The 13,546-nt window shown below is 44.0% G+C and overlaps 1 protein-coding gene across 2 annotated transcripts in view; it reads left to right on the top strand.

Annotated features, from left to right (window-relative positions):
- The window catches only part of LOC126175114 (COP9 signalosome complex subunit 1), an 84,384-nt gene extending 72,895 nt beyond the window's left edge, over nt 1-11,489 (top strand). For both annotated transcript variants that reach the window (XM_049921668.1, XM_049921667.1), the window contains exons 10-11: nt 1,445-1,579; nt 10,982-11,489. In XM_049921668.1, coding sequence (XP_049777625.1) covers nt 1,445-1,579; nt 10,982-11,062 — 216 coding nt within the window. In that variant the 3' untranslated portion in view covers nt 11,063-11,489. The remainder of the gene's footprint in view (nt 1-1,444; nt 1,580-10,981) is intronic.
- Nucleotides 11,490-13,546: the final 2,057 nt, after the last annotated feature.

The raw sequence follows: 13,546 nt of genomic DNA, 5'->3' as shown, positions 1-13,546 counted from the left end.
ATAAATGTAGTACTTCAGGGAAGCATGGAGGGTAAAAATCATGGGAGAAGACCAAGAGATGAATATACTAAGCAGACTCAGAAGGATGTAGGTTGCAGTTAGTTACTCGGAGATGAAGAGGCTCGATAGGACAAATTAGCATGGAGAGCTACATCAGACCAGTCTTTGGACTAAATACCACGACGACGACAACAACAACAACATTATATACATAATCCTTCAGATGTTCACAAAGAAAAAAATCTGGGAATTGAGGCAGCTATAGATAATGTGAAATAATGTCCCCCACCCCCTTCACCTCACCTTCCACTTCCCCCAAAGAATTCGCCCAGTATCATCATCGTGCTATTCCCCATCGTGCTACAGCCAGCAGTGTCATTCGTAAGCCTCTGACAATGCTAACAATTGCACGATTGTGTCCTGATAAGTCATCAGTTACGTTTTCCAAGAAAAAATTGGGCCTACAATTATTTCGCACAAAATCGCACACTGAACTTCAACCTTCAGTGAATGTAATGGGTTCTTGTGGAAAATGATTTTTCTGGATTGCAGTATGAGTTGTTCTGGATGCACTTAGATGAAATCGTGTTTCATCAGAGTAGAAGTCGTTATCAACACCTATCACTTTTGCAAATAAAACACAAAATCGCTGACAGTAATGTAGTCTTTATCCTCTATCATGGTCTTGAAACTTGTGCACAATGTGAGTGCGATATGAACAGAGTTTTGGCTTCTTTGTAGTTCTGTGAACATTTCCATAAGATATTCCAGTTTGCTGACACAGTTTTGGTATAGACTTTTTTGGTGACTTTAGCAAAGATTGATGTATATTTTCTGATGAGGTCTCATGTAATACCACAGGTCGGCCAGAACATTAGTATTGATTCACACTACCACTTTCTCTGAAAGGAATGATTATTTGTGAAATTGTGTATTTGAGTGTAATTAGTGTATTTACATCTAACCTCATAAAGAATAGCAGCTGTCTCAGCTGTTCTGCTCGGGCTTTACACAATTGCCACACTTGTATTGTTTGGTTAGCCAGATACCTTAATAACCCGCCCTATGCGTGTACGTTTACAATTATGTATATTCCAATAATGAATTAGTCTGCTTGCACAAGCGATGTAGTGAACGCTGTGCCTGGTCTGTTTGGTGAGAGTGTTCAAATGTTTTAATATCTACATACATGTACACTCTGCAGGCCACTATGAACACCTCTGTACATGCTGTACTTGGTCTAATCTTGTCTTCATGATCCGAACGAGAGTGATACGTAGGGGGGTTGTAATATATTCCTAGAGTCATTTCTCAGTGTGTGTGTGTGTGTGTGTGTGTGTGTGTGTGTGTGTGTGTCACTTCTCTCTCTCTCTCTAATGATTCTGTGTCCTCCTTTTTTATTCTCACCTTGAGATTATATATAATCTGTTTAATTGTTTTACAGATACTTTATGCAAAAGAAATTGATCAGAGGAGTACAACATTTGAGAAGTCACTGGCTGTAGGACGCGAGTATCAGAGGAGGACCCGTATGTTGATTTTACGAGCAGCCATGCTGAAGCATCAGATCCATGTTAAAGTCAGTATCATTACTTACGTTGTTTTCTACAGTCTGTTACGCTTCAGATAAGTACTTCATAATAACAATAAGGCTTACTTCTGTTTTCATACTGCAAGCACGTAATGTTCTCTATTTTGATTGATTTTGAGGGAAAGTATTGTTTGTTCTGCTGAAATGGGTATGTCAACTGTAATTAAGTTTATTTTCACAGAAAGTGCGCATTTTAAAACTTTTTTCCACAAGAGAATAGAAGACAAGTAATGAATCCAATTTCTCTGCTCACACTTGCTCACTTGCTGAGAGCAAAGTTGAGTATTTGTTGTGTTTGTTACTAATGCAGTAATTGATGTTTTCTCCATAAATTATGCTGTACAGAATCTTAACCGTTTGATGCGGACATCAGGAGGTTCCATTAGTTCATGGGCAGTTCCTAAAAAAACTGAAAAAAGTGATTATTTTCTGTATTTTCACCATCACCAGCAGACCAAAACTCAGATGCAGGTTCGGAGATGGCTATGCACAGGAAATGGCTGTAGTTTTTATGATGTATTCCTAAGATCCCAGTCTTGTACAACTTTGAAAATTTTCCTCATATCTGTATCTGTTTTAGAGATACAAAGATTCAAAGTTACGCTACATGTACACTTAAAACCTGGTGAGAGGCAAAAAATGTAGTTCATAAAGTGATGTAGCACGGTGAACTAGGCAATAAAGTGACTACTTTATTTTCTGTGAACCCCATGTTGTAGTACTGAAGCACATGCAAAAATTTTTTGCACATAAAATCCAGTCTGAGGTGTAAAATTAGTTTCGTGTTATTTCAGTTTCACATAAGTAAACATCTAAATTTTACTGACCAATACATTGCTTTTCATAAAAGTTAGATATCCCGCAGCAGCAAGGAAAAGAAGGGAACCAGCAGAAAAATGCTTCTATCAGAGCACAAAAAACGCAAGTGTGTTCCTGTTTATTTAAAAGACTGTCTGAAAAGTGGAGAACCAACTGCCTCAGTCTACATTCATCAGCACCTTTAAAAATTTTCCTAAACATTTTAACGTGTGAACATTTTTTCTTTCCCTTAAACTTCCACAACTCCCCTAACTCATTCATGCCCATTAGCCCATCATTAGAAGTCCCTCATACCCTTGCTCTCTCTCTCTTCCTGTTAATATGCCATTCCTTCCTTCCTATTACTGCTCTCTCTCTTCCTGCTAATATGCCATTCCTTCCTTCCTATTACTGCTCTCTCTCTCTCTCTCTCTCTCTCTCTCTCTCTCTCTCTCTCTCTCTCTCTCCCCCCCCTCACTGTCACTATCCTTCCCTTCCTTGTCATTGTCATATGCTCCGTCTCTCATTATCACTGGCTCTCACCCATTGCCATTTCCTGTTTCTCTTTATTCCTCCTCTACCCCATCCCCACCCCCTTCTGGTAGTGCCTGCTTCAATCTTTTCATAGCAGTGTTGCATCATGGTCAGCTATGTTCCACTGCCACTGTTCCCTCTCTTTTTCCCACATTGCCATTGTTTCCTGTCTAATATCTTCCAGTATCTATTACTTTTCTGTCTCTGCCACTGCTACTGCTACTGTTTTATCCTCTCTCAGCATAAAAAACTGCAAATGTGTTCGCATGCCAAAATTTTTGGGAAAATTTTTAAAGGTGCTGAGGAATGTAGACTGAGGCAGCTGGTGTCCCACTTCTCAATAAGTCTTTTAAATAAACAGGAACATACTTGCATTTTTTGTCACGGACTGGTATTCTTCAAGCTTAAGTAGGTAAGGCCTTCACATTTTACTCGTGCCCTTTATTGCATAAATATATATGCAATTTATAGTAGTCACATAAAAATCATAAGCAAGGACATTTAACATGTGCAAACTTTGAGAGGAATGTAATGAAGCCCTCTGCAGTGTAAATAATGCAGAACATTGCATAGGTATTTGTATGACACTGAAGAGCACTGCATGGGGAAAGTTTGTGTTTATGGAATTCCAACATTGTGCTGGTAAAAGGTGGTAAAAGGATCGGCAGCTGTTTTCAGTGTTACTATTTATCGTTAGTAAAAATGTAAAATATAAATATTAAGCTAGATAAACAGTGTCTTCAATGAAAACACTGTCTTGTCTCATAGTGGGATAAATCTATTGACAGTTAAGATTATTACTTTTCCTTACTTTTTTTTCTGTAAGTCTCATTTTTGTTTGACAACTGTATATGTGCATGCTGATGTTCAGAGGAGAGGTGGTGCATTTGCTGTTAGAAGAAAAAACAAACTTTAAAGATAAATGTTTTATGGCTATTTTGGATAGTTAACAAGGCCACATCAACATAGGAACACATCAAATAATTTTTGCACTAACATATAAACAGTAGATAATATTACAAAATACTACAGTTCACAAATAACTTTCAAGAAACTGTAACTTTTCTTGTTTGTCACTACTACTGTTCAGCTTTATTGGTACGTGAACTGACAGATATGAAAACACTGCCATAACAACCCCCCTTTTTACTGGAGGCTCCTTGGGAAAGATACATTTTTTAATGTATACTGACTAAGGAAAATAATGAATTTTTCTTGACTTAAGATAGCTACCTAAAAAGTTCGTTACACTTAATCTAAACTTTGCCATTGTCTGTGGTATGTGAAACTTACATCTTTGCTGTCACAAATATTTGATTGTTTCTTCTGAATACATTGTGATTTCTGAGGATGTGGTTTTGATGGAACCTGAGAAGACAGCTGCCGCCCCCCCCCCCCACCCCACCCCCACCCTCCCGAGTAAATAGTGGATTTTGCTTCTATAGAGTACTGATGTGAGAACGTTACACGTTACAAAGTATCTTGTTTCTGAGCATACTGTCTGCCTGCCTCTGTAGGGTCCCCTCAGGGGGCTCAGCATTTAGTTACTGGGTACGGGCCTGGCGACCCCAGGGTCCTGAGCTGGGGACTGGCAAGCGCCACCATTCCTCAATACCGTAAGCCCTGAGCGTGCTTCACCGACCACCGTAAGGCGTGACGGTGGAACGTTGTACGGTACAGAGCCCGGGGATCTTGGCTTAACTGCCTGGGTCACGAGGATGCTATGAACCTTTATAAAAACCCCTCAATCTCGAGGTGTGCTGCGCGCCGAGGAGACGCATGGCTGTTGAGGTAGAACAGTTGCAAGCGGGCGACCTCTGGGGAACCTGCTGCCCCCCCCCCCCCCCCCTCCCGGTTGTATTAGGCTTGCCCAGGCAAGTGGGGCTTTGTCTGTATGGACATTCCTTCCCCTAGCTGCTCGTGGGACCACCATGAAACAAAATACGAATAGTGCGCAAGCACGAGTCTCTACGAAAGGAAAGTTCAATGCTTTACAGTATGACCCCCAATCATTCCCTTCCCTGCCTACACCAGGGGAGGAACGGCGGTCTAAATTACCTGGTGAGACGTATTCTCCTCGATTTCTGGTTTGTAGCTGAACAAATGGGGACTTGTTTCTGACCACAAAGCCTCAGTTTTTTGTGGAAAATTTAGAGGACAAGTTTGGAGAAGTTGAGGGCATGTCTAAAGTGAGGTCTGGAGCAATCCTCAAACAGACAGCATCCCCAGCACAGTCGCGGGCATTGCTTGCCTGTGACAAGCTCGGTGATGTTGCAGTCTCCATTGTGCCTCGTAAGAGCCTCAATATGGTTCAGGGACTTAATTTTCTTCGTGACCTGTTGTTGCAGTCTGACGATGAGCTCCGTGCAAATCTGGAACGCCGCTGTGTCCACTTTGTACGACGTGACTTCAGGGGACCTAAAGATAGTAGGGTCGCCACCGGCGCCTTCATCTTGGCTTTTGAGGGAGACACCCTGCCCGAGAAGGTCAAGGTGATGATATATCGATGTAATGTTAAGCCTTACGTCCCTCCTCCCATGTGCTGCTTTAAGTGCTGGAGGTTTGGGCATATGTCATCGAGATGTGACGCCAACCCTACCTGTCAGGATTGTGGACGTGCCTCCCACCCTAACACCCCGTTTTCATCTCCCCCTGTTTGTGTCAACTGCAGACAGAAACATTCACTTTGCTCGTCAGACTGCGCGGTTTATCAAAAAGGACGAAAGATTATGGAGTATAAGACCTTGGACAGGCTCGCTAACACAGAGGCTAAACGCAAGTATGACCGACTTCACCCTGTGCGCATTTCATCGACGTTTGCTGCATCAGCTTCGATGTCGCCATCCCTGACGACGAGCCCCCAAGCTCAGCCGCTTTTTGTGGGCCCTCCAGCCCAGCCGTCTATTCCAGCCCATCAGGTAGTTGGGGAACACCCTCTTCCGTTGCTCCCCTGTTATCAGCATCGGGAGTAACAACCCCTCCTTCTTTGGGGACTTCAGTCCCCACCTCTGAGCCGGAGAAGTGCCCGCCTCCTCCGGCTCCCCTCGCGCGGAAGGGATCGCTTGGTGCCCTCCCTTCCATGGTTACTGCCCCTCCAGATGTCAGCCAGTGGCTGAAAAAGCTACCACCTGAGGGCCGTAGGGCTTACAGGTCTTCCTCGGTCCATGAGACTGGGTCGGAAAAGCCCACCCAGCCTGATAAAACGAAGGACAAACGGGACCCTACCAAAAAGAAGAAAAAGCAAAAGGAGAAGGACATAGAGACAGAAAAGTTCCACTGCACCTGAAGATGATATAGAGCATCTAGCATCCCCTCAGGAGCTAGATGTTGCTCGACCCGCAACTCCTATGGAAGTTGATCAGCCTACTTCGCAATCGGTGGCGACGAGTGCTTCTAAGGCATAACCTATCACGCCGCCCCCCCCCCCCCCCCCTCTCCAGTTTCTTTCATGTCGTCAGTCGGATACTATTATCCTTCAATGGAATTGCTGTGGTTTTTTCCACCACCTTGCTGAGTTGAAACAGCTTTTGTGCTGCTTCCCTGGTCCTACAGGAAATATGGTTTCCTGTTCGGCGGACCCCCTCCCTCTGTGGCTACCGGGGTTAGTATAAGAACTGCGTAGAATACCACAGGGTGTCTGGTGATGTCTATGTTTATGTTCTTGCCACTGTTCCTAGTGCCCCAGTGCCACTTCACACGGCTCTCAAGGCGGTGGTTGTTAGAAACCGGGCAGGAATGGAGCTTACCATCTGTTCCCTCTACCTTCCCCCCCGTATAAGGTTGTCCCTCTTGCCGACCTAGCTGCCTTTTCGCCCAGCTGCCCCCCGCCATTCCTCCTTTTGGGGGACTTAAATGCCCACCACCCTTTATGGGGTGGGGCCCAGATCTCTGGCCAGGGTAGGAACGTTGAGGCTCTCTTGGCACAGCAGGACATTTGCCTCCTTAACACTGGTGCTCCCACATATTTTAGCTTGACTCATGGCACATATTCGGCCATTGACCTCTCTCTTAGTAGCCCAGGTATTCTTCCATACCTCAGTTGGAGGGTCCACGACGACCTCTGTGGTAGCAACCACTTTCCTATCCTGATTTCTCTTCTCCAATCCCAACCCCCTGACCCACGATGGTCTCTTCGTGGAGCTGATTGGGCAGCCTACACCTCAGATACTGTGGCCATCACTCCGCTTCCTGGTGACTTTGATTTGGCTGTGGGCGAGGTCACTATGGCTATTGTTTCTGCTGCCGAGGCAACTGTACCCTGTCCCCTGCTCTTCCAGTACCCTAAGGTGTAAGTCAGTCCCTTGGTGGACACCAGAGATTGCAAAAGCTATCCGGGACTGCCGACAAGCCCTGCAACAACACCGGCGTCATCCTTCCCTAGAGAATCCGGTTGCCTTTAAGCGGCTGTGGGCCCGGGCTCAGCGGTTAATCCAGCGGAACAAACAGGACTGCTGGGAATGATATATTGCCACCATAGGTTCTCGCAACTCCCCATCTCAGGTGTGGTCGCGGGTTCGGCGCATTTTTGTTTTTCAGTTCTCAGCCTCTAAGACCCGAGTGATGCATTTCTGTTGTCGTTGAACGGTCCACCTCCATCCAGAGCTCTACCTTGCCAATGAACTCCTTCGTATTGAGGAGACGCATCACTTCCTTGGCATGCTGTTTGATGCTCAGCTCACTTGGACACCTCATCTTCGCGAGCTTAAACAATGGTGCTGGTGGCACCTCACCATCCTTCACTGCCTCTGCCACACCGTTTGGGGGACTGCACGAACAACCCTCCTACAGCTCTATAAGGCCTTCGTCCAGTCCTGTCTCGACTACGGGACCGTGGTGTAAGACTCAGCAGCACCTTCAACGTTGCAGATCCTCGACCCGATTCTCCATTGTGGTGTCAGACTGGTGACAGGTGCCTTCCGCTCTAGCCCAGTGACTAGCCTTCTTGTAGAAGCTGGAATCCCTCCCCTACGATTCCGTCAACAATAGTTGCTTGCGTCATACATCACCCGCGTCCATGCCTCGCCCGACCACCCAAACCGCAGGCTCCTTTTTCCATCTTCTGCACTCCCCTCCTACGACGGCGGCCTAGGTCGGGTCTCCCGATCGTGGTCCGCGTTCGTTCCCTTCTCTTGTCACTAGAGTCCTTTCCCTTTCCTCCATCCTTCCGGCCCTCTTCTTCTACCCCTCCAAGTCCTCCATTCCACCTGCCAGTCTTTGTCAAAAATTCCTGGCTTTCTTGCCTTGTTTTGCAGTGCAGATGTAGTCTACATCGATGGTTCTGTGGTCAATGGACGCACTGGGTTTGCTTTCATCCACGGCGACTACATTGAGCAGCATTCCCTGCCTTGTGGGAGCAGTGTTTTCACTGCGGAGCTGGTTGCTCTTTATCGTGCACTTGCTCACCTTTCCTCCTGCCCTGGGGAGTCATTTGTCATATGCAGTGACTCCTTGAGTGGATTGCAAGCACTGTACCAGTATTTTTCTCGGGACCCTTTGGTGCGCGGTATTCAAGATGCTGTTCCTGCTCTCGCAGAGTGTGGTTGTTCAGCGACGTTTGTGTGGATCCCGGGCCACATCGGCAGTCCAGGAGACGAACGTGTCGATCGGTTGGCCAAGCATGCCACCACTTAGCCACCCCTGGAGCTTGGTCTTGTGGAAAGAGACCTCCGGTCAACCCTACATCGCAAGATCTGAGATGGCTGGAGCTCTGAATGGTCTGTCTTGAACATGCCAAATAAGCTCCGCATGGTCAAGTCGTCCACAGCCATATGGAACTCATCCTTGAGGGGCACGCATAGTGACTCAGTTGTTATCTGCCGTCTTCGAACTGGACATACGCGGTTGACCCACAGCTATCTTCTTCGTCGCGAGAACCCGTCCGAGTGTCGCTGTATGCAGGGCTGACAGTGGTCCATCTTCTGATGGACTGCCCCCTTTTAGCCCCCTTGTGGCAGTCCTTTAATTTACCAGCTGCACTTCCTTTAATTCTCAGTGGCGATGCCTCTATAGCTGACTCAGTTTTACATTTTATCCGTGCAGCTGGGTTTTATCACTCGCTCTAGTGTGGGCGCTCTCGCATGATTTCTGAGGCTACACCCACTCCAATGACTTTTAATTGTGATGTGGATACCAAAATAGTGTCTTTTATGGTAACAAGTTGTGTTGGTACCTCTATCAACACTCTCCAGCTGGAGGTTCTTCTTTTGTAGTTGAGAGGTTGACCTTTTACCTGATCCATCAACCACTGTAGTCTGTTTTATTCTAGTCAACTATTTGCTCTGCTCCTTTTAAGTGTCCTCTATTTTGTGTTACTGCAGTGTTCATTTTAGCTCTTTACCCATTGGTGTTCCCTCCCTCTGGGTGCAGAGGTTACGCTTTTACTGTATAGGCCTTTTAGAAGTATGTCTATTTGGAACTGGGGACTGATGACCTCGATGCTTAGCTCCCATCAAACCCCAAAACCAATCAACCTCTGTAGGGTAACTACCCTTCAGGAGAAGTTAAGATTTTATGTAATTTATTGCTTACTGATGGCTCGGGAATGGAGACAAGTTTTAAATATTTGATTAATTTTTATTTTTACTTTTTGATCTGCTTTTGCTTATGGTCCTATTAGAAAGGTGTTCTTTACACAGAGGAATGGTTACTAACTGTGCTCCCCTGATCATCGTGAGATGCTCAGTTGCTCATAAAACAAGAAAAGTAAAATACGAGCCATATGTCTTTGTTGTTAGGTTGCTATGACTATTGATTTAAGTCTGTGTATTCTACCCGTGCCGTATACAAGCAACCCAGCAGGCCAAGTGAGCCCATGTGAAGGCAAAAAGTGCCAAGTGTACATCTCAGATCGGCTAAGCTCACTGAAAACAGCAGAGATTTGGCTCAGTGGCTCAGCATGTGCTGATAATCCAACTGGACTGGCAGAGTACACCAGTGCTCCTCTGAACATCAGCATGCGCATATACAGTCGGCAAACGAAAATGAGACTTACGGAAAAACAGTAAGGAAAAGTAATAATATTAACTGTTAATAGATTTACCACACTATGAGACCAGACAGACAGTGTTTTCGGTGAAAAATGTTTCCAGTTGCCTGTGGAACCATGACTACCTCTTCGTCCACAGCTAATTGACAGCCATGAATGTCACTAGTCATGGGCAAAGCTAACTATGGTACATTTCAGTAAGTTTCTTGATAGTGATCCATTTACCTACACGCACACACCAGCACATCCTGTCCCAATGCCACTCCGGGCTTATCCAACCCTGTCTGAGGCAGGTCACCTGTGAAAGTTGCACTATCGTAGACTAGCCCCGATATAATTCTTGCACAACCTTTTGTGTGTGTGTGACCATCAACTGGCCGTCCTTACAAATGGATGGCCACTGCCCAACTGTAACTGAGAGCAGTGGCAGAAGTCACAGCTGAGCAAAATTTACTACACTTGAATGGCTACTGCACAGTCTGTACCATCTGGATGTCCCACTCACTATCAGCTCCCCAGAATTTTATAGCTGGGAATTGTTCTTCAACATACTCTTTGATCCATGCCTGTCTCCACCTCTGTCACTATTATTCTGACTCAAGTAATCTAAACCCACAGTGGTCTCTCCTCATAGTCTCTCTCTTCCATGTTCTATCTCCCCTTGCAGTCCACTCCTGCACATACTTGTGTGCCACATACAACTCTCCCTGCTTCCTCCAGAGGGAGCACACTATTACCGCAGGTGTGTGTGTGTGTGTGTGTGTGTGTGTGTGTGTGTGTGTGTGTGTGTGTGTGTGTGTGTAATGCCCTTTAGCTGAGCAGTTCGCCCTTTACACTCGCCCCTTTTTTGTCTGTAAAGATATGACCTGCGTAAGTACTTCAGGTGATTTAATTCACTTAGACAGGAACACACACCTGATTTGATTGCATAAGGCATACCTGAAAGTGTCTAGCAACATTCACTTACTCTGCGAGAACCATGTGGAACTATTCCTTTATGACTGATGTTATCGTAAGAAATCATTAACTGTGTGTGTGGTTCAGTCTGAACTAAAATGGATTTTATTTTCCAGAGCCCACAGAGGGAGACCACTCAAGGTGGGGAGATGGCTGTCGCCCCAGGAAATAGCACCACTCTGCCACCGAGGAACTGAACGAGACAGTGGCAAGACTGTTCCATACTGACTCGAGATAGCCTATGGAGCTGCTGTGGACAGTGTTCATAGGAGTCGTGCTGTGCTGCTACCGATGAGGGTGTATTTAAGTGTGACTGTGGGGGCCGCTGGGTTGGTGCAGCACTAAAAGACATAATATGCAATTCCATTTTTTACAAGCCATTGGCTACAGCGAGATCTTTGCCTGGGTTTTACAAGGCAGTTGATGTGATTGTTATGATGACTTTCAAAACTTGTTGTGTCATGTGAAATCAGCACCGCAGCCTGTAACATTTACTAAAGCAAATTAGTGTGATTAACTGGTGCACTGCCAGTTGCATTCTTCGACTTTGTTTTGAAACAAGACTTGTGCTTATGGGCTAAATACAAATTAAACATTATGTTGAGACATTTTACTATGTTCAAATATGTTTATGATTTCTTAAGTGCTCCTGTATCCATTTTACAGTGTGAGTAAACGGGTTAAAATAAATATATAGAACAGAAGGTAGGTAATATTGCAAAATCTACAGCACTTGTCTAAGCATCTGTTACTGCAGAGCAGTGTGCAGGTGTGGGATTTTTCATCCCGTACCTAGTTAATGCTACTTTGGGACTGTTGATTTTAAAAGTGTGTATTGCTGCTATAATACTATGTACATGGCATGTTTTTTAAAATAATTACTGTTTTTACATTAAACAAACAGTGCATTTTTTAAAAGAATTTTACCTAAAAGCTTGTACCTCAGTCTATTTTTCAACACAATATTTGGCCATATTATGGCACTTAGCATGCCAACCACCAACTTAAGAATCTGATTCTCATAATAATCTGCCACATGATTTACCAGCCACTAATGAACAAAGTTTCTGGTAGTTTAGATGTTTTGTAAGACTTTCACTAAGAACTCTTGTTGAAACCTGAGAATAAGACAGTCATAAAATGTCTATTGAACTTTCATGTCAGATTCAAGTCATTTAAGATGATCACCCTCTTCATATTTGAGTGGTCTTTTGCCAAAATGAACTAAGTGACAGTTAGTTTTGAGAAATAAATGACTGAAGTTATGAGTTCACAGCAACTTATTTATTCAAAAATATTTATGTATATACATGTGGTCTGGTGCATAATACGTGTGAAAAACTTTTACAAGCATTTTGAACCTTGCAGCACATCATTTAAATACAGTTTGAAACTTAAAACTACAGAGAAACAATGTAAAATATCCATGTACGTCAAGTTATTTTGTTGTCACATCACATTAATACACTTCAGTACGAAATATAAAGTTTTTTTGTTTTTGTATTATATTCATATATAGATCTATTTGGCAACTGAAACACACAGATAGAATTTCAGAATTTGTGTAATACAGCATTATTAAGCAATTTTTGGAGTTAGGAGAGAACATTAGAATATACTTAAGGCGATGATTATGCTTCCCCATTACTCATCTTCTTCTTTACTGTCACTGCTCATTCCTGATACTTCAGCCATTTTGAGACCCTTATAGAATTCATGGTATATTGGGGGTACGTACTGCATCACGAAGGCTCTGAATATCTTTCAGTTTCTCAGGGCGTAGAGTGCGCCCTAATGGATACACTGTAGGTAGTGTAATTTGACTGAGAGAACAGTGGCGAGCTTTTAAGCGTTTATTTAAATTCACTGAAGAGTATTCTTCCATGTCATTGTGGCTGTATTTATACTCAATTACCCCGGCTTCTCTTTTGAAAATCTCATTTCCTAAGCCATTCAACCCTTTCTCCAGAGAGATTTACTTTTCTGTTAGTCATTGCTTTTTTGAGTAGCATAGTACTTTTGAAGTTACTACAATCCATTTTTGTAACTTCAAATTCACCTTTCTTCACTCTGGCATTCTCAATAATACAATAAAGCTGTTCTGGGGCAAATATTTCTGGATAATGCCGTAGTTTCCTCTCTATATCCCCAAAATCGCTTGGCATTCAAAAGATACGAGTGACCAGGTTCAGCAAATTTGTGCGTAATTTCCTCAATGTTAGTTTTGTCACTCTGAACCAAATACCTCCAAATTGTCATAATTTTAAAATTCCCGTTTTGCCCCCACACGAATCCGATACTTCAATACACAAGAGCCTACCTCTTGAGCTCCCCTTGAAGCAATACTTTCATTCCAGCAATGCATTACTGCCTTTCCACTTTTAAAGTCTTGAATTCCAAGATTAAAGCAGGAGAGTTCATGATTATAGTATGCAACACCTGTTGTCAATTTTGGCAGCAGTAATGCTTTCTGCAAATCAAATGAAGAAACTGTAAGATTATCTTCTGTCTTGGAGTTCTCCATATCCCTTTTCAGACAATCTCTTGCAGCTTCAGCCTTCCTGTGGTGCAATTCCTGCTCCTTTCTTAATCTTTGTAGCTTCTCAGTGGCTGCCTCACCAGCTCTAAGTGTCTCCTCTGCTGTAATTAGTGTGTTTAGCCTGTCGTATGTTTGACGTGTA

This window comes from Schistocerca cancellata, chromosome 3, assembly GCF_023864275.1.
Source record: "Schistocerca cancellata isolate TAMUIC-IGC-003103 chromosome 3, iqSchCanc2.1, whole genome shotgun sequence".
NCBI lineage: Eukaryota > Metazoa > Arthropoda > Insecta > Orthoptera > Acrididae > Schistocerca > Schistocerca cancellata.
This window is presented reverse-complemented; position numbering and strand designations above follow the sequence as displayed.